A 25,916-nucleotide genomic window follows, 5' to 3' on the forward strand; every position below is an offset into this window, starting at 1 on the left:
ACCTCCCATTTATCCTTGTAATATTAGAAAACACACGCATCAATGTGTCTTAATTATGTTTTCCCAGCTTGGCCTGTTAGTAGTTAGCATGTCACAGCTCATCACTCTTCTGTGTGTGTGTGTGTGTGTGTGTGTGTGTGTGTGTGTGTGTGTGTGTGTGTGTGTGTGTGTGTGTGTGTGCGTGCGTGTCAGGCGGCAGAGCGGGACTGGGAGGAGAAGCGTGCCAGCCTGACCCAGTTCAGTGCGCAGGACATCAACCGGCTGCTGGAGGAGACGCAGGCCGAGCTGATGAAGGCCATCCCGGACCTGGACTTTGCTGCCAGGCACATAAACAAGCCTGTAGTGCCCCCCAAGCCCCAAATCACTGTCCCAATCACCTCCACCTCAGCCACTTCTCCTGCAGCTGGCACCACCGGGACCACCGCCTCGACCACCACGCCCAGCGGGGACCAGCAGCCCAACAAAGTGCAGCTGGCTGCCCAGAAGCTGAACAATATGGAGGGGGGAGGTTCACACCGAGGGTCCGGTGAGTGTCTCTCTACCAGTTAAGCAGTAATTTCAGTTTATTTAGGTTGAAGGGTTTAACATTTTTTACAATTGTTAAAACTTCACAGCTGCATTGGTTTAAGAAATATCCACAAATAATTTGACCGCTTTATGGTGCCCAGTTTTCATATTCACACCAGTGTTATTTTAATTACATTTTAAGTATGGTATATGTTTGCCATTTCTATTGAATTAAAGCAATTGTTTGCATATTGATGTTTTTTTTGTACAGTGATTGAAAATTGTGATTTTTAACATTATTGAGGTAGAGGATTTAAATAAGTCCAAGGGGTTCCCCCCCCCCCTTCTGCACTATTGGTCATGTTATGTATTATTCATTTGTGCCAAACCATTGTTCTGTGTTTACAGTGGATCTCAGCGTGGCCAGGTATCGCACAGAGAAACCCTCCAAGTCCCCGCCTCCACCCCCACCTCGCCGAAGCTTCCCCTCTGCACACGGCCTCACCACCAACCGCACCGGAGACGTCATCGTCACCTCCAAGAGTATGAAGGTGAGAGGCTCTTTAGCCACATGTGAGATCAGTGGTCGAGCAGTAGGTCGTTTATTTTTTATCTACTCTGAAAAGGTCTGTCACACTGATTCAATTTAATTGTTACATAAAACTGAATGATTATGCCCTCAAACGCCATCTAATTGAGTCATGCCTCAGCTAATCAGTTAAACACAGTCGTAAAGGAAGCGCTTTGCTCCTTTACTAAAGTCAAAGTTATAATCCCTCACTGTGAAAATACTCTGTTACAGACAAAGGTTTTTTTATTTTTTACTTTTAGATCTTTCCCCCCTATTACGTAATAATTATTTCTATTATATAATAATAAATTGATTGTCTTATAAAAGATTGTGAAATTGCTGATAAATGTACCCCCAATCCCATTCATTGACCCATTCACCAACATTATTATTAAAACCTATTAAAACACTAAAAAAGGAAAACAGCAAATATTCACAATTGTGAAATTACAACAATGAGTAGTGTGACATGAATATGATTCAAACATTCAATACAGTTGCCACTTAATATTGTGTCATCTGAATAATTGTTACGGCTTGTACAGTCGTGTGTTTTGTGTGCAAAGACATACATGTAAAGTACCTAGGGGACCAGGAAAAGTCGCAGTAAAGGAAAGGCCCAAGATCACTGGTTAAACAACAGATATAATAATCAATGTTGATGTTTTCCTAAAAGGTAACAGATCCATGATTAATACTTCCTAGTTATTGGAAATGAAGCCATGTTGGCTCCAGGAGTGATAGCTGCCATTAAAACACTGCCAGGGTTTGTTCCCTAAGAGCAAGTGAACTTCGCAGCTACTAAATAAACACACGACAGCCGGCAGTTTGAATTAATGATGTGACAGAGAGTGTCACTGAGTGCAGAGCTGATTTAAGTTTCAACAGCAGCTGTTTTATTTCTAATTTTAGTGACATTTCATAGATGAAACCCACCTCTACAGCGCTGCGGGTTGAAACCTTCAGTGTTTAAAGGGGACTATTCTGCAAAGGCTAAAATCCCAAAGTTCCCTCCAGAGGGAGTTTCTCTCCCAGACACTCCCGCCCCCAAGCCTGACACGCCTCCATTGGACTTTGTTTACTTCTGTAGCGTCAGAATGTAACACTTCTATATGATACAACAGAGCTGGCCAGCTAACCAATCAGAGCAGACTGGACTCTGGTTTCAGACAGAGGGTGAAAAGAAGTGCTGCAGCACAGGCAGTATGAGAAAAATGAAGAGGTTTTTGAACATTAAAGCATGGAGACATGTCCCAGTAGAGGCACAGAATAGAAATATGAACCTGAAAATGAGCATTATATGGCCCCTTTAAAGATCTGACTACTTTTTGTGAAGTTTAAAAAGGCGCTGTCAACTAAAATAAACAGGAAGAAAATCCTATAAGTTTGGATGTAGCTTAAAATAGTTAGCTTCACCAACAGTCCCTGTGGTTTTTCTATGTAGGGATTTAAAACATGCTGGATACAACATGTACCTCAGTGAGCTTCCTGTTGTCTGGAGGCATTTTAAGGTTTTGGTTTCAGGCGAGAACAAGATGCTGCTGCTGCTCTAAAGCCTCCCTGATCTCCCTGATCCATCGCTCTGTGGAGGAACTCCCTGAGTAGAATTCACCTGTCTCCTGAACAGTCGGAATCCATCATGGCATTAATTCAAAAAAAGAGCTGAAACTCAAGCACCCCTGCCTTTTTGTAGCTGCTTCACACATGATTTCAAGATGGCAGTGTAAATCGAAAATAATTCTCTCAGTATTATTAAAGATTATTAAATGCCTGTGGCAAGAGCAAAGGGAAAACAATGTTAAAATTAAAACATTTAACATTGTAATAAAACAAAACTACAATGATGGAAGCAAAGGAAGACCACAACAAATCCAACAATGTGGGGGAATGTCATTTCACTTCCTGTTATTGTCTGACATGGAAAATGATATGCAAATAATGATGAATGTATTCAAAAAATCCTTTCCATAATCCTCAAGATGGGCTGTCTGTTTAGTTAATACTGGATTTTAAAACTCCTGGCAACTCCTGTACTATTGATCTTGACTGAAAAATATGCAAAAAATCTAAGTGAAAAAAAACGTTTTCAATTCAGAGTTGCGTTGGTGTTATTTCGGGATGTTGAAGAGATCTGTGTATTGATATTAGGTATTAAGGGTTATGGATACTCCATCAGTGTTTCATCAGTGTCCATCAAAAATAAACTGTTGCCAAAGCTCTGCACCATATTGCATTACACTCTGTTAGGCTGTGACCTTTACTGTCTATACACCCACAGCACAACACTTCCTGTTGTCTCACAGAAGTAAACTAAATACCCCGGAGAGCATGAAAAACTAGGGCTGCAAATAATTATAATAATATTTCCTTATTAATTAATCAGCAGATTTTTTTCTCGATTAATCAGATACTGGTTTGGTCAGAGGTATTTACTTTAATATGATACAAACAGAAAACAACGTGAAGCATGGCAGGTTTTAATGAAGTTGTTCTTCTTTATTTGCATAAAGAAGAAAAACTATAACATTTATCAATAACTGAGAAGTTGATGATTCAAGTCAAGTAAAGGACTGTTACTGAGATGATTAAACAGAGATTTAATACAATTTAAGATACTTTCAACAATTTCCAGTTGACATATAAATTCTTTGCTCATGTGTTTGTTCTATAGAATTACCTCAAATAGTGAACAAATACATGTCCAAAGAGACGTTGTTTAAATGTCTTATTGTATTCCACTACAGTCTAAAACCCCTAAATATTCAGTGTATCCTCGTTTAAAGTTGTAATGATAGACAGGACCATGGAATATCATTGTACTTAAAAAGAATACCTAATGAAATGGTTTCTGTGTTCACAAATGAGGCCTTTCTGGAAATTAATCAACAGTTTGAAAGTAATTACTGGTTGTATAAAGCCCATCTGAACGAGCAGACAGCGTAAAAGGATCCTGCTGCTAACCATGAAATATGAACTACGCTGTGACAAGTTAATTATTGTGTGCTTTTGTAAACATTCTACTACCTGAGCATTTAATGTCTTACATTTTCCTTTAAGATGGAAGAAGATGGTGATATGCCTAAAACTCTGGTGAAGCTGAGGCGGACCCCCTGTGACACCCCCCGCCCCGCCTCCACCCCGCCTGTGATCGCAGCATCCGGCATTCAGGACGAGGACGACGAAGAGAAGATTATAGCCGAGCTCGAGGTAGATCATTAATTTATTTGCAACACAGAGGTTTATATTTCAGATTTTTGCTGCTGATGATGGGTGTTAACTTGTCTCTGCCACACTCTCTCACACACCAACCCCGGATCACAGATATTTCAAAGAACGCCTGTTAAAGATTATAATAAAAGCACCCAAACCAAGGCCACCCCCACCCCTCCCTGCATCTTTGGGTCCTTGGGCAGAAAGGTAAATCAAAATGCGCCCCTCTCCGCCTTCGGACTGTGCTTCTACTGACTTCCCTTCGCCTCCTCTTCCCCTTTTTATTCACCACTTTACTACAGCTTTTAAAACTACTAACACCTAAACTGTGAACTCCACGGATCAATACTTCAAAACTAATCTTTTCAAAGTGTTTTAAGTCAGTTTTAATCACAGAAAACAGAGAGGTGTACACAATCTTTAGCTGTGGCATCAGTGTGTAAAGTTCTGGGCATAAACTACCTTCTGTAAAAAGTTGTCCCTTTTGCAACTCATTTAGTAGTGTTGCATAAATCCTATTAGGTAATCTCGTTGCCCAAGTTTTTGGACGAAGGCTTTTACCATAGTTTATCTTACTTCACTAATCAACAGTACATTGAACCTTAACCGACATCATCATCCCGGTTAGCTAGCTTCTCCAAAATGGACAACAAATAACTCCACAAAAAGAAACAAAACTGGAACAAGGAAAGGCCAGTTTATTCATATAGCACCTTTCAACACAAGTGCTGTACTAAAATGATAGACATTAAGAGCATTAAGAAATACAGCAGCGGAAACACATTATGAAATGTAAAAATGAAAGATAATAAAACAGACGTAAAACATGGATAACACGGGTATAAAATACATGAATAAAAGTTACAGTGCAGAGACAAAAAGGAAAGTCTTCAGAAGATGTTGCTCTTCTCGTGGAATATGATACACAATACAATTAGAAAATGTATGATATAATAGATATGTTTACAAATACACTTTTATACCTTCTAGAACGTTTAACATCTCTCAGTGTCCAGAGGTTTTACTTTCCTTTGTAGCTCCTTCTCTTTAATCGCCATAATTAAATCCATCGTCCCACAAATGATTTCACTATTAAGAGACTGGAGGTCCGTTTAAAAAGTCCTGAGGAGAATGGTTACTATTGTCCTAGCAACAGACTACTTATTCATCTAAGGGTAGACACTTACAGGTCAGTAAGTAAATCCTTTTGGGATGTGTAATAACATTGATTGTTTTAAAGTCTTCCTTAGGTAGGGATGTAAGGGCGACCTCAGCATTAATGGTTTTTATCACATTATACTTTTTGTTGTGTATCTTATCGTCAATTAGGGGTGATATTGGTATTGTTACCATTACCGTGACATTTATCCATCTTAAAGACATGTTATGTTCCAGTAAAACCACAGACAAAATCACAATCACAACATTATATGGACTTTTCTTAAGTCACTATTATAAAAGACAGATTTTTTAACCAAATAGAAGAGATAAAGACATTTGAAAGCAGTGTGTTTGATGCCGTTCTGAACTTCTCTTTCTGACCTTGTTAACAGTTCCTCTGCTGCTTCCTCTGAGCTCTGCATAATGTAATGTATGTTTGTGAGCCAGTGTTTGATGGTCTCAGTTAGCTGCAGCTTTAGCAGTGTACACATTGTAATTGAGGGTGTGATGTGCAGTGAGTCACAGATTCAGGCAGATCGTGTATTCAGTTTCTGTCTGGCAGACTGTGAGCACCTCCCGACAGCGATGGTGACACATCTAGCAGAGGAAAGAGGAGGTTTTTTTGTTGGAATTATCACACAACAACGCCAAGCAGGTAGCTGTCAAAATAAAATAAAAAGGACAGAGAGGGGGAGGGAAGGTGACGGAGGGGGGTTCAGGTTCAGAGCTGCAGCTATTTTCATGTTGTATATCCTTTATCTTTTAGACAGGAGGCTCCTCTGCTATGTCTTAACTTAAAAAGTGATTCTTGTCAGCAGAATAACACAAAGTCTTTTAGTTATTAAAATAAAGCGAGAGCACTTTAGTTTCTGTGCATGTGCTGTCTATGAATTCATGGAGGGTGAAGGAGTGTCTGTGACATGACTTGGTCTCCTATCTTTGTGTCCATATAGACGTATCCAGATATTATTATGCCCTCATTGTCTGCATAAAAGAAAAACATTTCTCCAATTTTCTAGGAAAGGTCTACCAAATGTTCCTTCATCCTTAGGACACTCATAATCTGAAATATATTTTTCGAATTTAATTTTAATGTATATCTCTGCGTAAAAGTGAAAAAAGTTAGTCAGGTTTAAAATCCAGTTTCTATAAGACATTTTGGAGTTTCTTGAAAGGCCATTGCTAGTGACCCTTCCTTGTTTTGTTGTTGTGTATTGGGCTAAATATGCATTGTCTGTTAGATAATTATTAATCAATAGTTATTTGTAATACCTCGATGTTGAAAACCTGGTCCTAAATGTCAACAAACAGTTAAACATACAAACGGGCCTGTCCATTTATTAGAAAACTCTTTTTAAGTACAATTTTAGTGTTCATTTAATATTATGTAGGTTATGCTTTAAGGGGGCAAATATTAAAGGCTTAGTATGCGCATTAAACTGTTTTATTAATGTGCTATAGCAGCAGATTAATGCCCTTGGTGTTGGAAAGAGATGATCAACAATCACATAAGTAGTGTTATTATGAGTTCATGGAGTGTGCTCTATGGTATGTATTATTATGTTAAGTCTTTAAACTACTACCTGCCCTCTCCCTGCTCCCACAGAACAGCACTAACTCTCCCGGACCGACGAAGGGCCCCACCGTGGCAGCCCGGCTTAAACACCTCCAACAAGGCAGCCTGGAGCGGCCCAAAGCACGCAAGCAGAAAGAGGATTTTCCCAAAGTCCAGGGCCAGCAGCAGGTATTCCACTTCTAAACCCTCCACCTGACGCTCCGTCTGCCTCCTCTCCTCTCTGCTGTCCCTTCAGAGGATCTCCCGGCCCCCGCCAGCAGACTATAACAGATTGCACAGGCAGCAGAGGGGGGGACTATCTACAGAAACCTTGGTTTTTCCATTTCTTGGTGTGTGTTTTGACATTTGAGTTACTGGATCTAACCTAGCTTGCTTAGACATTTTTGTCGTTCGAGTGTGTCGATGTTTTGATTTCCAGAGGAAGGTCTCAGTGGTGCTTGTGACTGATTAAACTAACTTTACTGTAATAGTCAGATCTAGTCACAGACATCTTTTACTTCCATGATAATCTACAGTAATGCCACGGAACGATTTCATATCTGAAAGTGATCCAGCCATGTAGTCTCTTCCTGATTCCTCATCTCTCTTCTTCACACTGTTTCAGCATACTGCTGAGAGGCCGATCCATTAAGCTAGCCTACTCAGAACTGCCTTTCAACAGCTCTAATGCTACCACACATTATGTAAGAGTGAAGCACAAGATACAAGGAGGAGCTTTTCAGTTTAATGTGTACATATGGAAGTAAAAGAAAGGATTTAAATCATTAAACAACTGTACCTGATTATGAAATCATTTCCACTGATATATAACTTTGACCAGTTTTATTTTGAAAACCACCACTAATGCTTGAATATCCCATTTTAAAATGTCATTAAGGTTGCGTTTTTCTTTCAAGAACGATTTTGAGACTTGATTGTGAGAGAGTTATGGTATAGCACAAAATAGAAAATCTATCAATTTACAATACAAAGCAACTAGGGAAACACATTCAGCTTTGTGATATTTTAAATAAAAACATTATAACCTCACCTTTCAGGTCAGAATTAAGAGAATCTATGAAACTCAATAAGGCGCTCATTCTCAGAGATAGATGGCTGCTGTTTGTGTGAGTGTGTAACGTTCCCTTGACCAGGTCGAAAGAAAAGTCCAGCTGCTGTTCCATCAATCTGGTCATCGGCGTGATGCACACATCTCCGTTAAACTGGGCCACCTCAATCTGGTCCAGATTGCTGTTGATCCAGTACAATTTCCCTGGGATCCAGTCCACAGCCAGAACTTCTTAGGAGGCCAGACCGTGCTGCCCAACCACTTCAATCTTCGTCATCACTTAAATTCCCACATCCCGTTGAAAACAGGAAGGCAGAAAGTCTACACATGTTACGTCTCAGACTAAAACCCCTTCTGTTTTGACTGCACCATCGCCAATATTATATGCAATTTTTAAGGGCACACAGATTATTTACTTGAACTGTGTCACATTGCGCTGTTGGAAGCCTTCACTCAGACTCAGGTTACTGTCAATCATGAACAAAACAGATTTGAAATTTACAAACTTTTGGGAAAAAAAACTAAATTCAAATCACATCCATATAGATAGAAAATTCAATGTTTCTTAAATAAGAAAATGTTTAATTTAAACACAGTGACATTAACAAAAGGATTAATAAGAATCAGAGCAGAGTATGTGATATTACATACTCATTTCAAACTACGTCCCAAAGATTGAGGTTCATGAGGAGGGGGACACTTGAGAGTGTGTGAGTGTGTGTGAACAGGAGGTTAAACCCACTACTTGGCCTCTGAGATGTGGAGCTGCTCTCGTCTTATCTGCTTCTGCAGACGCTCCCTGCTGTCCCCGACCTGCAGAGTGCAGCATTCTTGACCCATCCTTGGCCACGGAACTCTTGAAAAAAAAAAAAGAGCTTTGAGAAAATACTCAGAAAGAGAAAAAGATAACAGCCAGTCAGTCCCAGCCGGGAAGAGCTTAAACTGCTTCACACCGATCCATATTTTCCTCTCTGCATGAGGGGGAGTTTCAGGAATCTGTCCTGATTAATTCATGAATTTACCACATTAAACATGCAGGACCCCATTTAGAAGTTTATTTACAGTCTATATTCTCCAAACAACCCAAAGCCGCTGCTCCACAGCAGCCCAGATGTATTTAGAGGCTCAGCTTTCATGTATCAGGTCAGGACTTCTCAGACACTGACTACGTTCAGATGCAAGCTAATGTTCCACTTTGATTTGGAACAGGACAGTGCCGAGCTTAAAAAAAGGAAACAGCGTATTCCGTTTCTTGATTCCAAGACCCGAACATTAAAACTCATTTTCGGGGTGGCCAAACAGCGCTACTACAACTTCTGTGGCAGTCCGTGACGTCATTGGGCCAATAATTATGTTTTCCTTTAACTTAAATTTGGGGAAAATACTTCTGCAAATCAGTCGATCAACATCCCAGTACGAATACTTTAATAGCCCTTATTTAAATCGATAGGGTCTAAAAGTTGTAAAATGAGCTTAAAGCCAAGTCCAGAGTTATTTTCCTTTTCCAATTATTTGACTGAGCAGAGACTGAGCCATGACGCTGCAGATTGGGGGCGGGGCTTTCGCAAAACGCAAAAGGGCACCAATACAGGTATTTTTGATCTCTAAAGACAGGCCATTTTGGATTTTGGTCCCGCCTCCAATGCTGTGTCCAGTTCTCTATACACATCCATGGTTCATTCTGGATATGTCCTTGTTTTTAAAGTTACATTTTCCCATTAAGATGTTCAGGGGTTAGAACCTTTTTATGGATACGTATAAAGCGGATTTGGAATATGCATCTCAATATGCTGCAAAACAAGTAGAGATGCATGCACAAAAGAAATCATGGCTGGTTGAAAGGAGAAAAACACTTCCTTTGAAACTTATGAAAGAGGGATGGTGTTGCAAAGGTAAAACATTGCCAGAACATGGCAAAATGTTTTTAATATCCTATTCAATTTTGGTTTGCACAATGGCATGGTCAAGGCATATTGGTGGAATATTAATTTCCATTAATCATGTCAAAAGCTAAATAGGAGTAAGGGCAAAACCCTGAATAGTATGTAAACGTGTTCAGTGTCTTTGGCAGTAGATCCTATTAGCTGTAGCAGTAATTAGCACACAGCTAACACGGCTGACCTCCACTTGACATGTTGATGCCGTCCAGGCCAGCATTGCACTTCCCTCTACACAGACCGCCAGGATTAGCATTCAGGGCCGGCTGTTTCTCATGCTGCTCTGAATATCAACTCCGCTTTATTTTCCAGCTCATTTCCCTTATTGCTTTTTAAAAATGTATTGCCCAGAGAGCCCGAAAGCAAACAGTCACTCGTTGTTATTTTTTGGCATAGAGTCTCTGTTTACAGAGTCAGGACTGAGATCATGGCTTGATATCAGATACTCAAACACGTGCTTATCCCAGGGAAAGATTCCAAAAGATTGCAGATGATCAACTGTACTTTACACATAATGGGAGTCATTTTTTGTTCCTCATCAGTACATTATAAATGCATCTGTGTCACTTTAAACTGTACTTACAGATGATGCCTGTTCCAGGATCAGCAGGAAAGTGGTGCAGTTTGTGAACTTGCCTCAGGCAACTGAATGCATTTAGATTGTTTTTTAACCTGAGGCTATTTGACAACAGCATCAATCTACAAAAGCTGACAAAACAATGTGGCCAAATAATACGCTTTTTTTTGCTGACCTGTGTAGGCATTTATTATTTGACACAGCTTGTTAGTTTGATGGAAAAGTGGCTGCTCTGCTGCAGTGAACAGAGGCGTGAACTGTGTAATATCAGGGTGGTGCACCTGTCTGCTCCTCCTATATCTCCAGGAGTAAACACAGAGGCAGTCCTGTCCCCCTGAGGCTGCGAGCAGAGTCCTTCCACCTCATACTGTTTTCTTTCATTGTTTAACTTAAGCCGTTGTCAGGCTTGCATTCTTCCTCCTCGTACAGCCTGTTCCAACATAGTTACACACAATATGAGCTTTCAGAGCACGAGAAAGGCTTTTTAAAAGTATTTCATTCAGCCAGGCTCCACTGCCGGCTGTTCATCTGCAAAGAATCCATGTTCATCAGAGCAGCCAAAACTCTGATTCTACTTTGATCATTTCCCTTTCACACACGCAGTATCATCTAGGGGATTTCATTCTTTAAAGAGGCCCTATCGTGCTTTTTGGGTTTCCCCTTTCCTGTAGTGTGTTATATATGTTTATATAAATGTCCTGCAAATGCTACAATCCCAAAATTCCATCCAGAGGGAGTTTCTCCCCCACACACTCCCCCAACTGCCTGAAACGTCTCCATTGGACTCCTTTGTTTACTTCAGTAACATAGTGACATCATTATGTATCATTCAGGCTTCTGATAATTAGCACTCCAACACATTGTACTTGATAGGCTAAGGGTCGGGACATTTCCGACTGATCTCTAAGCAGTTGACCAATCACAACAGAGCCGGCCAGCTAACCAATCAGAGCAGACCGGACTATCAGACGTGCATCGGGGGGTGGGCGGTGTCACAGAGACGTAGATTGGCTCTGGCAGCAGAGGGGGCCAGGGGACGCTCGGCTTCTGGTTGTCTTTCCGCTTTTATTTACTCTACACATTAGGAGCCTCTGAGGCCCCTGCTGCTGCTGCGAGGTGTTTAAAGAAACATCAGGTCAGTTAGGAGGAAATGTTTCCACCCAGGAGGCTCGGTTAATAAAGAGCTCCGGTCAGAGAATCGTACCCTTCCTCTTCCCCCTCCGCACCTCTCCTTTCTTCTCCTTCTTTCTTTTCCTTGTTTTTTTTCTTTCTTGATACCCCTATGTTTTGTTTATTTCGCTAATTTCTGAATTCCTCCCTAATCTCCCCTCCTTGTCTCCTTTGACACATCCTTTTCTCATCTCTACTCTCCTTTTCTTTTAATTTCTTTCTGTTTCTTCAACCTTCCTCAGTATGTTTGTTCCTTCTGTCCTTGTTTTACTTGTTTGGTCATTCTCATTCCTCTCCTCTCTTATCTCCTCTCCTTGTCTCCTCTCCACATTTCCTTTTCTTTCCTTCCAGCTGCTCTCCTTTCATTTTCACTTCCCTCCTCTCCTTTTCACTCCTTTTTTTTTACCACTGCCCCGCTTCTTTCTTCTCTTCCTATTTCCTCGGTTTGCTTATGTCTTCTTTTCCTCCCATCTCTTATCTCCATATTCCCCCACCTTGTTTCCTTTCCCTTCACTTCTTGCTTCCTATCCTCCATGGCCCCTCCACATCTGATCTCCTTTCCTCATCTCCTTGTTTATTCTCATCATCTCTCCTTTACTTCTGTCTCATTGTTTCCTTTCCTTGACACACCTCTTCTCCCTGCTCTCTCCTTCACATCTCTCCTTTTCTCTTCTCCTCTCCATGCTTTTTTTTACTCTCTTTCCTTGTATCCTCTTCTCGTTTCCTCTCCTCTCCTCCTATACGAACCTGCTGTCTACTCTGCGTTAACAATATCCCTCCACTCCTGCCTTTACTTTTCTGGCTTCCCCCCCCTGCATTGCACAGAGGAGAGGAGGAAGGACATGTTTTGGTCCCAGAGTTCTGACAGCAGACTGTGATCACAGCATCAATTTTGGCTGTGTGCAGCTCAGCAACAGACAGACACTCCTCTCCTCTCTCCCCTCTACACACAAGCACGAGGACTGTCACGCCGATGCACCAAAACCCAACTTCCCCAGCGGCCAATCAGGAGATGGAAGCGTAGGGTAGTGGGAGAGGAGGGAGGGGGGGGCAGAAAACCTCATCAGACACACATGTAAGATTTAACAAGAACTTGAAGTACATTTGTCTGTTTGTAAATTTTCATTTTTGTCTTGTTTTCTTTCCCCCTCCCTTTCACCGCTTCTTGTTTCTTTTCAATTTTTTTCTTGTCTTGTTTTTTTTCCTCTTAAATCTTCCCTCTCTGCTTGCTTTTTTTGGGGTAGTGCTGAGATGTTTTTTTCTTCTTGTGCTACAGAAGAACCGCTGCTCATCCTTCTGGCCAATCACCATTAGTTTTGCTGCTGTTTCCCCTCCGCTGCCTCTCCTCACATCTCTTTGGTCTGTGAGCCAGCCTCTCTTTCCTCTTCTCTCTGTTGCTTTGCTTTTACATTCTCTGTCTGCTTCTCAGGTCTCAGCTGGACTAATAACGCGAGGAGCGAGCGCTCGGATCATTCTGGGTTTGGACTCGATCCTAGGTCAGAACTTGAAAGTGTGAGATCTTGTCGTTTGAGCAATTTATCCGACTTAATAAGCTAGAGGTCCTCAATCAAGGATGATAACACTCCAATAATTAGTTCAAATGATCAGATTTCTCCCCCATAATGCAGTTCTGCTTCACACTTCATAAAGATTTTAACATTTGGAGGTAATTGCTTCAGCTCTATAAAGCAGTTTGGATTTTACTCCTAACATCCAGCATATCTAGCAAACCCATATCTGTGTCTCAATATTCATACTAATACGCTATACTACTATACACACTAATACTGAGCAGTCTGTAGTTTATACAGGAAAAGTGACCAAGTTGATAAAAGTTAAAGGCGTCGGTATGACTTCTTTTTTTTGCAGCAGTCAGTATGCAAAAATGTAAGTTTCTGCATACCAAGAATCTTCTTCCATATGGTTTAAAGGCTTGCAAAAGACAAATAAAATGAGAATTCGGTGAATATTGAAGCGACAGATGTTGAAATATCCTGCATTGAAGTCCCTATTTTGGGTCAAACTTCTTGGATCATACATTTCCCATAAAGCAACTTGATAGCATATTTTTAATCAAGCGACCAGAATGCTTCCAGAGCTTTTCTGTGAGTGGAATGGCCTTGGAAACAAACTTCCTCACACTCGAAAACTTTCCATAACCTACAATCACACCTACTGTGAAGAACTGAGAAGGGCTTTTCTCTTCCCTCCATTTTTTTTTATTGTATCACCATATATATATATATATATATGTCTTCCAGGAGAGACTGTTGAAAATGTTAACCACAAATACAAACCATATTGTGTTAGGATCAGATATAAACTGTTTCAATTTCCAACATGGTCCGACTACACTCGGTATGAACTACTTCTGGATGAGCATAATCCCAAAATAGCACAACATTGGTAATAGGGGGTGTAGCACGGGTGACAGAAGAGGCCCTTACATTTAGAAGCAGGTCAGAATAACAAATGATTATTCTTTCTTCTGTTTATCTTGCGATTTGTTGTTGGGGTTTTCTGTTAAAACATAGAGTTCATTGATGGATAATATGCTATAAAGTAACCTACCAGAAATGTGCACCTTCACTTATTCAATTGAATCATACGTAAACTAAAATACATGTGTATTTGTTGTTGTTACATATAAACAAAAAAAAATGATGATTATGGTGAGACGGGTAGTAAAGATACAAGCAAATCAGTCAGACCCTAATGTGCTTACATTAACACAATAGAAACACATTAACTATTACATTAGTTAGTTGGTATGAAATGGACCAATATTTTCAGTTTCCCTTCAACATTTAGGTTTTTTCAGAATGCTTTTTACCACATATTAGATGTTGCATAGTGTGATTGAACCTGGGTTGAGATTAAAGGTTTTTGGGTGAACTGTTTGAACTGCGTCTATAATAACAAGATACATAATCCTGCACACCGGCTCTGTGCTGTGCTGACATTGCTGTAGGGAAATATTAATCTCGCACTGTGAGTGCGTATTTATACCACTGGCAGAAATAAAATTACAAACGGATGTTTAACCGTGTAGTAAATACATTTATGGAATGTATTAGTAGTCTCAGATATAGCATTAAAAGCTAGCACAGATAAAGAAAAAAACAGCAGTTGAAGCATATCCTGAACCACTGCACAGATATATTGTATGTATATTATAAGACCATTTAGTTTTTTGTTTTGGAAGAAATTGCTTTATTATCATGTAAAAAAAAGAAAAGGTATCATCTATGTTTTATATAATCAAGCTTTTTTTGTATTTTTATACTTGAAGAAGAGGAGTCATGAGCATGTAACACAATTTTTATCTGTACATTTTTATTTTTCTGTGTTAAAGATTTTTATTTTTTTTTCCTGCTAACCGTAAAAACAAACCATGATGAAACTTTGTTGTAGAAGACCAGAGTGGGAGGTTCTCCAGGTGAAAAGTGTATAATAGTACCACCACATTTACAAAAAGCACATTTACTTCCTCGAAAAACAACCCCCTCACTGATAGGACGCCCCATTTTGTAGCTGTTTTCCTCTATAATAACCAATAGTGTACGTACACTGCACAGATTAAACTCTATTGATGGTTTCTTGATGAATGTGTGATTGTTCGAACATTTGTGGATGTTAAAAAATGTATATAAACCCAAATGATATATTACAGAAATTGATTTTATGTGGACATTTTTTTTAAACGGGAAAAAAAATCCAAAATGGCATGCATACTGTATACATTCCTGAAAATCTGCACGCTGGGTCAACAGAGGTCAAATTTTCTTGTCAATAATTCTGTGTATACTTGTGAGTGTATGATAGAGTAAACAAAAATTGTACAGTAACATAGATTTTTGTATTATGTTCCAAATGGGTCGATAAAGCCCCTTTTACTGTCAGAATAAAGAAGAAAAAAAAAAGATAAGTATTATAGAGAAAGAAATATGGATGATATTGTATATCAAATACATATTGTTCCTCCAGTCTGAGAGTGATGCTTGCTGTGTGAGGTAAGTGTTGTTTGTGAATTGTGAAGAAGAATGATAATCTACTACCAAGTCAGTATAACTAAAGACCAACTAAACCGTGCAAAACACCGCGCAACTTTGTGTATGGATAGTAAAGTTGCTGCTTTGTGTGAGAAAAATCTACCAAACAAAAAAGGTTGCTGCTTTTGTACGTTCCTGTTGTGTTTTTGTGACAATAAAGGTGACCCTCTTATACATGATGCTTGTGAGTGACTCTTCTGTGAAAGGACTCACATTTATCAATCCATGTTTTGTTTTAGTGAGTGTATTGGTTTGGTCTGTAAAATAGACACAAATAATGCAAGATGCAGAGCTAAATTTGATGTCTATAAATATTTAGCTTTGTCTCACTATCAGTCCATAACCTAAACATAATATGTTTGCTATAATTAAAGACAAAGACAAGTAATGAACCCTCAAAATGTATCACCTGCAACCATATTTTGTTTTTGGCTTTTTTCTTATAAATTCCATTAAAAGAAGTCATTGATTATCAAAATAGTTATTTTAGATTTGAAATGTAGATGTGCTGTATAAAGATGTTTTTAAAATATGTATTTAAAATAATTTTGGTTGACTAAATGATAACGATAGCAATGCTGCTAACTTGCTTAATAATTACCTGCTAACTGCGACCTTTAAAACTTAGAAATATCAATGGAAATTATCTGATCACTAGACCATTTTATGGCTGAAATAAATGCGTGCACATTTTTTGTGTCTGTTTTACTTTGTTGAACATTGACCTGCTATTTAAGGTGGCTAACCGATTGCTAACAGGCTGAGCAGTGCTGAACTGGAGAGTCCATAGTGGAGTTAAAGCTATCGATGCTAATTAGCTGTTTTGCGACGTCAACTTCCAAAACTGCTCTTGTCAAACTTGCAAGTCCTTAAAAGAGGAATGGTTTGCAGACAGAGACAAAAGCAAATTTTAAATAAACTGACTTTTCTTTTACAATACCTAGCTAACAAGCATGATAACTGACAGTTAGCCAGCTTGTTAGCATGCTAGGGTGAGTGATCAGAGAAAATGCTTTTTTAGTCTTATTTTACTGTAGGAGGCTTTCGTAGCATAATTACACTTTAAATGTATTCAGCTTCAAGATGGTATTCATTAGGTCACACAAATATATATTTAGTTCTCTTAAAACTCTTATGTGTGCTACTTAAGAAAAGACGTGTTAAAACAAGTGTATATTTAATGAATCATTGCTTTAGTTGAACTAAAGACATTAGTTATTGTGTAAAACATCATCCTTATTATAAGGTTAGAATAGCCAGCAGTAGAAGAATGCAGCTCTGTTGCCATTAATAAATCATGAGTGTATCATCATTCTAATTGTGCAAACGCGTTAAATCATGTTGACTTTGAAGTCCTCCCCATGGACAAACAAATATCATGGATTAGCTTAAACCAAGCAACGCCTAAAACCAACCAAATATGTGCTGAAAGAGATTTGAGCTGTGGTGTGATGAGGTTGGCGGGAGTTCATTTAGATTAGATGAAAGTTTAATGATTTTTCAGGAGCAGCTGAGATGGCATTAGCAGAGAGGATTTAGAGAAAGATAAAAATCAAATGAGTAAGATGTAAGATAATGTAATACGTGGAAAAAACATGTTTTGGGGGTAAAGGGATGATTTATTTCTGAAAATGTTATAAACTGTGAGTGCAGTTGAAGCACTGTTTAAAGGAAAAGTTTGATATATTGGGTAGTTCACGTTTGCTTACACTCATAGTTGTGAAGTCGGGAGCTGAAAGCAGGAAGGGGTTAGCCTAGCTTAGCATAGCATAGCTTATCATTAAGACTGCAAACAGAGGGTGTAACAGCTTGCCTGGCTCTAAACAAAGTTGCAAAATTCACCTAACTAGAATGCTGTTGTGTGAATGTTTTGCTATATACTGTCCAAACGTAGCTCATCCAGAAGGAGCCATACACATGCTGCGTTTTTTGCAGACTCTCCCAAGTTAGATAGTTAACTTTAGTCTAGATAAGCTTCTAGATATTTCTAAGGCACGCTTTTATATGATCATTATAGTAATAAAACAACAAGAGAATAAAGGAAAAAAGGTATGCAGTAATTCCAATTCATAATATAGGACAGTCACACAAAAATACAGTTTAAAGGGGGAGTGATTTGTAAAATAAGCATTAAAAAATAGAAAATATGACATTATTCTAATCTTTATTTGTAAATGTATGCAGGTCTGTTTATGGGTGTTGTTGAGAGATGTAGACCTAGTCTCTTACTGTTGCCCTCAAAGTTCACCAGATTGATGCATTTAGTTTCAAAATGAATAGTATATTTGGCTGTGTTTGTTTCATTTGATCTCCCTTCATGCACACATTACATGTATAAATATGACTAAGAGAAAATATAGAAATGTATTTAACTTCAGGGACTTGTGCAGCAGTTAAAGCACAAATAATGAAAGCATTCAAAACAAAAATATACACAATGCCAAAAATAAAGGGCTAGAATAAACTTTGGTGAGTTGCAGAGAGAAATATGAGGAACAGGTAAGTGAAATGTTCATGGCTGTGTCCCCAGAATGTAATAAGAGAGTTGCAATAAAGCTTTTTGTGGTCTATAAACTCAGCAGTTTTCCAGTTGTTTGATACATCATGTTTTGATCTCGAGGCACCGGCTAAGTGAAAGACACTGTAAACACTACGCCCTCCTGGCTGACACTTATTCACTTCCTGCTTCCACATTTGTCCTCTAAACTAAAACAGACTGTAGCTTTGTGACATGCTCTGTGTTTGGAACCAGCAGTTGGTGTGGAACAGAAAGCAGCCTGTAAGTACAATATAACATGTTCTGAATCTGCTGTATCTCATGTTTAATGCTTCTTTTTGACCAGATTTTATGAATGCATTTTCTCCTCTGTTTTATTTTCCACACCAGAACTTGTTGAGCTAGCAATGCCGTCTTCGGTATGTGAAAACATGTTCAGACAGAAGGCAGCAGCAGAAAAGCAAGCTGTCGGCATTCTGCAGTTTAGAAACTTTCCAAACTGGAAAAGTTACAAAACATGTGACAGTGGTAGCCCCCTTTTTACACACATATTTGCATGTTGTATGGAGTCTCAAGTGTGCCACCAGAGTAAATATAGACTTTAAAATGTGTGAATTAGTTTATGAAGTGTTGCACTTTATTTTGGAAAATGATATGTGTAATGCAGTGCATTCAAAAACTGTAAATACAAATAGTTTGTACTGTATACTCTCTTCTGAAATATATTAGTTATTGTATTTTGAAATGTAATCGCAGGATACATTTTTGAAAATAATCTTTGCCGTAATCGGCTTGTATATTTGTGTAGATTTTTAAGCAAATTTCCCGCATTCACCATTTAACAGCTGCTCTGGGTTAATACTTTTATTTAATGTTTAAATGGTTGACGCATATTTAAATTAAAGCGATTTTGAGATGAACAACACTAACTATTCCATTGGGTCTTTGGAAAAGTTGTATAAATGTTTAAACAAAATGAATGGTTAGTATTTAGGTAACACCGGTGGATTTCAGGAGTTGGAATAAAGGAATACCAGCAAGTTTTACTCTAAATGCCCCTTCTGTTTTTCACAGGCACAAAAGCAAGAATGCAGACCTCTCTAATATGTTATTATCCTTAACAACGTCCAACAACATCAACACAGAACTTTTTCAAGTAAAAGACGTTCCCCGGCATCACGTTGATTTTTGTGAAAGAAAAAACACAAAAATGAGCTCCGGGATCTTTTCCTGTTCAACTGATCCAAAAGATGATCTCGAATCACGTTTGATAAATTTCATTCATCTCTACAGTCAACGCAGAGATGACCTTCAGAAAGCCTCAGAGGGCTTATCACTGACAGCTGCTCAACTTCAGGACAAGCACAAGGACTCTTCTGGGGTCCAAGTTCTCTGTGTGATAACTGGAGGATTCCTTGGGGCAGGTTTTGGTGGTGTTACTGGTGGAGTTGGGGGAGCGTTTGGGGCAGTTGCTGCTTCAACTTGGGCACGGATTTTTGACCACATTAACGCAGCGGAAACAACTGTGGGCTTTGTCGGCAGTGTGTTAGGTGGAGTTTTTGGGGGAGCGTTCAGTGGTGCTATTGGCGGTGCAGTCTCTGCTGGAGTTAAAGCGAGTGACAGTCCAGATAAAGGGAAAGTCAGAAATGTAGTATGGCTCACCATCGGCCTTGCAACTGGTGGTGCGATCGGTGGTATTTTTGGTGGGAGAGTGGGTGCTAAAGGTGGGGCAGTTGGTGGTGCTTTCGGAGTGTTGTGTGCTACGGGCTTTGCAGGGGGTGTAGTTGGAATCGTCAATTATTTGCGTTCAAGTAATTTAGAAGAAGAGAAATCAACGAAAGAGCAGATGTTGAGGAAAACTGCACATTTCTGTGAGACTTTCAAACTCCTGGTGACCGAGCTGAATAGCATCAAAACCATCAGCGACAAAATGGCCACCAGTGCCGGAGCACAGGGTGTAGCCGAACAGTCCGCAAAGACTCTGACGTCTGTGAAGCTGATGCTGAAAACCCTGAGTGACTCTCTGCCCATCACAGATCTGCCACGGTTTATTTCCAGTGCTGAAGAATTGGCGCGACATAGCAAGAGAATCACAGAGGAGCTGGCGCAGATGAATAAAGAAGGGGAAAAAATGTTGGTTTCATTGATGACACACTGACGCTGAAAAACAAGTACCTTAGAAACGAGTTACACTGCTGTTTCCCAGCAGGTTAAACTATTCTTTTTAACGATACAAGGAGAATAAAAGCTGTAAATATGTTTACAACCAACACTGTACATTCGATTCACACACCACTCCCTGATACTCTTTAATCTTTTATTATTTTCTTTAAACAAGTTTATGGAAGACTTCTCCTTTGTGGTCCTTTGTACTAATGAAGGGATGTTTTAATTAGCCTACAGATGTTATTAAAAAAGTGTATAACATATGTGTTGCAGATCATTTCTGATTACAGAGATGATGTTTAACTTTGTAATATAAGTTACAGTTCAAGTGTTTATGTAATGCCATTACCTCGGCGCAGAAAGAGAGAGATAGAATAGTTTGCCGAAAACAAGTCATGTTATAGTATGTTGAAAATATCAGAAAAAAAAATTGTATGTTGGGAAAAAAACAACATAGTATAATATATCTAAAATATATTTTAAAAAACTGTGTAGTATGTCAAAAATATATTTTTAAAAAACCACAGCATATTATGTCGAGATTATGCAAAAAAACAACGTAGTATAATATGCTGAAAATATCAGAAAAAGCAGCATAGCGTTTTTTATTGAAATATCAGAAAGAATGTTATACGTAGTTTGAAAATAGTCATACTGTATAAGAGAAAAATAGCATAGCATAGAATGTTTAAAAATCCGAGCCATATTATATAATGTCTATAAATCATACCATTTCAATATAACAGCTACAAAGATCTGAAATATGTTATTACAAAAATTCTCAAGATAGTGTGCTATATTAATGTCATAGTATGTCATGTCATAACAAAGGTCATAATGTTATTACATAGTAGTCATTCAATTAAATCATAAAACTATTCATAGTACAGCATGTCAAAAGATGATGAAAATGTTATTTTATCATGTCATAAAAATATCAAAGTATAGAAAGTAATCAAAGTGTCTTATGCTGAACTAAGATGAAAAACGCTCCACGTGCACATTCAGCTAAAACCACAGCTGTGCACATAAAAGCCTCACAGAGACTGTTCAATTTTATATATTTCCATACGGGCCGAAAAATGCCATGTCGTACACGGCACTAAGAAAAAAAGGCACTAAAGCAGTCACAGTAAAAAATGCTTTATTTGTTGAAATGCAGAAGAAAGTATAGGTTCATCATTCTTGCACTTCAGTATTAAAAATAATTTAAATATATTACACATCTTCAACCTAAATCTTTCAGACCTCCTGCAGGACAGAGAGATGGATAGCGGTAATTAAGATTCTATTTAAAATTAAACCAATTAAAAAATCATGTCTGGAGCATTTTTAGGAAACCTATCAAAATGATTTATGAGTGATCCGTCCGTCAAAGTTTATTTTAAATGCCTTTTGAAGATTCACTTGAAGCAGGGTAATGAAGCAGTCTCGTTACAAATCAGCTCATTCTAACACTGAATCGTCTTAACAAGCCCGTATGACATCCAGTGTCATTAGCGTCAAGTGCAGCTAATATTCACCAACTTCAACATTTGATTATTCAAATCACAGATCCTACAATCATCCACCTCTTCACTTTATTCAGAGGAAGTGTGTTTGTGTGTGTGTGTGTGTGTGTGTGTGTGTGTGTGTGTGTGTGTGTGTGTGTGTGTGTGTGTGTGTGTGTGTGTATGTATGTGTGTGAACAGCTTCACATGCATTATCATCTCTGCATTCCTTAACATGCATGAGGGAGAAAGACGGTGAGTTAAACATCTGATCTTTTTGTGCTTTTCTAGTTGTAGCTGTCAGTGTGTGCAGTGCTTTTTCAGAGCGAGATGTCTGAGGACACATGGAGCTGTTGTCCTGGTTTCCACTTGGCGCTGCGTCGGCCGGCGTCTGCCCGTCTGTACGGCTGGTTCCTTAAATCTGAGGCGGTGGACGAAACAGAGTGTTAAACTAGTGGGGTAAAAAGCATAATATTTACCTCTGAGATGTAGTGGAGTAAAGGTACAACGATGTATAAAATGTACTCAAGTAGAAATCAAATGTGAACGTAAGCGCAGTAAATGACATTAGTGACATTCAGAGGTGGAAGAGTTACTCTTATCTTGTACTTAAGTTAAAGTTAAAATACTCTGTTACAGTAAAAGTCCTGCATTCAAAATGTTACTCAAGTAAAAGTAAAAAAAAAGTATTGTACTCAAAAGTAGCGACAGTAAAAGTAGTCATTGTTTGATTGGTCCATTTCAGAATAATATCTCTGATATGTTTTATAATTATTGATCATTAAAGTGTTCTCAGAGCTGGTAAAGGTGCAGCTAGTTTTAATGGCTCTGTATACTGCAGGGTAGCTGCTGCCAAGTGTAAATCTGCCAAGTAACTAAAGGTGTTAAATAAATGTAGTGGAGTAAGGAGTACACCATTTACCTCTGAATTGTAGTGTACAAAGTAGCAAAAAACACTTAAGTTAAGTACTAGTGTCTCAAAATTGAACTTCAGTAAATGTACTCTATTACTTTTGGACAGAAGCAGAAAAACCCATTAAGTATTAGACGCCATATCTTGTTTTATAATACATTTTCTGAGCAGAGTAGACGGTATTTTGTCCTTCACAGAAACATGTAGAGAATATCAACATCAGGGGTATTAAAATATGTATATTTATGAATAATCATGATTCAGTCACAGCATTGAGTATTGACATTAACAGTGAGCTTTGCGAATAACCCCTAAAAGTGTTTTACAGATATTGTAGGTCAAAATATCTTAATTTATTAATTAAGTTGTAGCATTGATGATTAAGCTGTCATATTACAAGAGCATGGTTTTACAAGAAAGGTCAAATAATAATGATATAAAGTTGTATTTGTGTCAGAGAAACATTGCCAGATTATAAAGTAAGCGTGGTTAAACTCCAAACTTAATATGGATTCTTGGATTTTAAAGAATAAAGTTGCAACAGGTTGAAGAAAAACAATATGCAGTAGAGATAAACAGCTGCTTGTTCAGCATCATAGTAAACAGAGTGGAAGAGAGGCAGACCCACAGAGCAGCGAGGGATTTAAGAAGTCACCTCGTCGCTGAAGACCGAGTCGCAGAAGAGACGGGAGGAGCGTTTGGCAGAGCGAGCCGTGAAGGGCACGGACTTAAGAGCTGAAGACACCAGAGAAACCACAGGGAGGGAGACAAAGAAAGGCAAGGACAAATACAAGTGAGGTAAGCAGTAAAAGAAAGAAAAGAGTGAAGAACTTAGAAAAAAGGTAAGTTTCCCTACAGAGAACACAGGGAATATTTAGTAATGCAGTAGTGAAGCCAAGGTATTTGGCGAGTGTAATCTTTTATTATTTTCTTTAAACAAGTTTATGGAAGACTTCTCGCCATCTCATTCTCTGTTTCTGTGCCCCTTCCCAGTCAGCCCAGTAAACGAACCATCACATTTCGGAAAACCAAACAGGTCTGCACATCCCTGTTGTCTTCCACCCTTGTGACCCACCTGGCCACTCCCCCTCTTAACACCACCGTGGATGGTCTGGTGGAACACTACAATACTGCTCTCTCCCTCAGTCTGGACTCAGTTGCCCCTCCCATAACCCGGTTGGTCTCATTTGCACGCCCCGCTCCCTGGTTTACTCCTGAGCTCCGCCTCATGAAAGCAGCCGGCCGCCAGCTTGAGAGGCGCTACAGGACATCTGGCCTCACCGTACACCATGAGGCCTACAAAGACCACATCAGGGACTACAAGGAGGCTCTCTTGAAGGCGAAGACACTCTACTACTCCATACTTATTAATAACCAACAAAACCACCCTAAAAAGCTTTTCATAACAATCAACCGACTACTGCGCCCTCCTGATTCCCCCCAACCCTCTGATGCAGCTGATCTGTGTTCCAGGTTCCTGGACTTCTTTCAGAAAAAAGTGGAAACTATTCATAATCACCTTCTGCAATATTCTACGCCACCCCCCCCTTCTCCCCACCATCCTGGTGCCGACACCCCTACTGCCTGCCCACTGCAGTGTTGCCTCTCCTCCTTCACCATGTTGGACACTGACCAGGTGCATGACTTGGTGTCCAAAGCGAAGACCTCCTCCAGCCAGCAGGACCCCATGCCTACCACCCTGGTGAAGACCTGCCTCCCTGTCATCTCTGCCTCTATTGCCGCCATCATAAACTGCTCACTGGACTCTGGTGTGGTGCCCTCAGGCTTCAAAACAGCTGCAGTCATTCCCACCTTGAAAAAGCCCGGTCTGGACCCTGACGACCCTAACAACTATCGTCCAATCTCCAACCTTCCTTTCCTAAGTAAAATTCTGGAAAGAGCAGTGGCTTCCCAGCTTCAACATCACATGTCACACCATGAGCTCTTTGAACCCCTCCAATCTGGCTTCAGAACTCAACACAGCACCGAGACCGCCCTCATTAAAATCACTAACGACCTGCTCACTGCCGCCGACAATGGCCTCATCTCCATCCTCATCCTCCTCGACCTCTCTGCAGCCTTTGACACAGTGTCCCACTCCATCCTCCTCTCCCGTCTCACTGAGCTCATCGGCCTCAGGGGCTCAGCTCTCTCCTGGTTTCAGTCCTACCTTTCCAACCGCAAACAATATGTCACCCTGAAAGATGCCAACTCCATCCTGGCCCCAGTCAATCATGGCGTACCCCAGGGATCTGTGCTCGGCCCTCTCCTCTTCACCATCTACATGCTCCCCCTCGGCCAAATTATTCGTCACCACGGCCTCAGTTTCCACTGCTACGCCGACGACACTCAACTGTACATCAGCACCAAACCCTCCACTCTGCTCCCACCTGGCCCACTCATCAACTGTCTGCAAGAACTAAAAACCTGGATGACCTCTAACCTCCTCAAACTCAACAGCAATAAAACTGAGCTCATGGTTGTGGCGCCCAAGCCACTGCTCAGGAAGGTTGGGGATCTTCTCCTGGAAGTGGATGGCTGCTACATCACCCCATCACCCGTTGTCCGCAACCTGGGTGTCATTCTCGACCCCACTCTATCATTCCAGTCCCACATTAACAATATCACTAAATCTGCATTCTACCACCTGAAAAACATCTCAAGACTCCGACCCTCACTTTCAGCCTCAGTAACCGAAACCCTCATTCACTGCTTCATCTCCACCCGCCTGGATTATTGCAATGCCATCCTCACAGGTCTCCCCTCAAAAACCCTGGACAGACTGCAATATGTACAGAACTCTGCTGCTAGGGTCTTAACTGGCATTAAGCCCTGGCAGCACATCACCCCCACCCTCATGCAGCTCCACTGGTTACCTGTCAAATTCCGCATCAAATTCAAAATCCTATTACTCACCTACAAGTCCCTCCACGCCCTTGCCCCCCGTTACCTCTCCGACCTCCTACACCCCTACACCCCCCTGCGGTCCCTCAGGTCCTCTGTCAAGGACCAGCTGGCAGTACCCCGCACCCGACTTAAGA

The 25,916-nt window shown here is 39.9% G+C and overlaps 3 protein-coding genes across 7 annotated transcripts in view; 2 read left to right on the forward strand and 1 right to left on the reverse strand.

Annotated features, from left to right (window-relative positions):
* The window catches only part of srcin1b (SRC kinase signaling inhibitor 1b), an 81,270-nt gene extending 65,285 nt beyond the window's left edge, over positions 1 to 15,985 (forward strand). The window contains exons 15-19 of the mRNA XM_063893703.1: positions 193 to 526; positions 916 to 1,058; positions 4,136 to 4,285; positions 7,056 to 7,195; positions 13,180 to 15,985. Of these exons, the coding sequence (XP_063749773.1) occupies positions 193 to 526; positions 916 to 1,058; positions 4,136 to 4,285; positions 7,056 to 7,195; positions 13,180 to 13,273 (861 nt within the window). The 3' untranslated portion in view covers positions 13,274 to 15,985. The remainder of the gene's footprint in view (positions 1 to 192; positions 527 to 915; positions 1,059 to 4,135; positions 4,286 to 7,055; positions 7,196 to 13,179) is intronic.
* A 2,502-nt stretch (positions 15,986 to 18,487) lies between these two features.
* LOC134871155 (keratin, type II cytoskeletal 1-like) lies at positions 18,488 to 20,800 on the forward strand. Its single transcript, XM_063893785.1, has 2 exons — positions 18,488 to 18,588; positions 19,381 to 20,800. Exon 2 carries the CDS (start codon positions 19,412 to 19,414, stop codon positions 20,462 to 20,464), a length of 1,053 nt encoding a protein of 350 aa, XP_063749855.1. The 5' UTR covers positions 18,488 to 18,588; positions 19,381 to 19,411; the 3' UTR covers positions 20,465 to 20,800.
* An 802-nt stretch (positions 20,801 to 21,602) lies between these two features.
* The window catches only part of LOC134871154 (formin-like protein 1), a 38,705-nt gene continuing 34,391 nt past the window's right edge, over positions 21,603 to 25,916 (reverse strand). For 2 of the 5 annotated variants that reach the window (XM_063893784.1, XM_063893781.1), the window contains exons 26-27: positions 23,504 to 23,610; positions 22,271 to 22,383 (exon numbers count right to left, since the gene is read on the reverse strand). In XM_063893784.1, the coding sequence (XP_063749854.1) occupies positions 23,519 to 23,610 (92 nt within the window). In that variant the 3' untranslated portion in view covers positions 22,271 to 22,383; positions 23,504 to 23,518. Of the gene's footprint in view, positions 22,384 to 23,503; positions 23,611 to 25,916 lie in introns of all 5 variants that reach the window. The other 3 variants (XM_063893783.1, XM_063893780.1, XM_063893782.1) reach the window with 2 other exon arrangements.

The sequence above is a fragment of the Eleginops maclovinus genome, chromosome 10 (genome assembly GCF_036324505.1).
Source record: "Eleginops maclovinus isolate JMC-PN-2008 ecotype Puerto Natales chromosome 10, JC_Emac_rtc_rv5, whole genome shotgun sequence".
Taxonomy (NCBI): Eukaryota; Metazoa; Chordata; class Actinopteri; order Perciformes; family Eleginopidae; genus Eleginops; species Eleginops maclovinus.

What these genes read in the sequence shown, in the direction of transcription:
- LOC134871155 (XM_063893785.1), top strand. Translation starts at nt 19,412, where the DNA reads ATGTTATTATCCTTAACAACGTCCAACAACATCAACACAGAACTTTTT.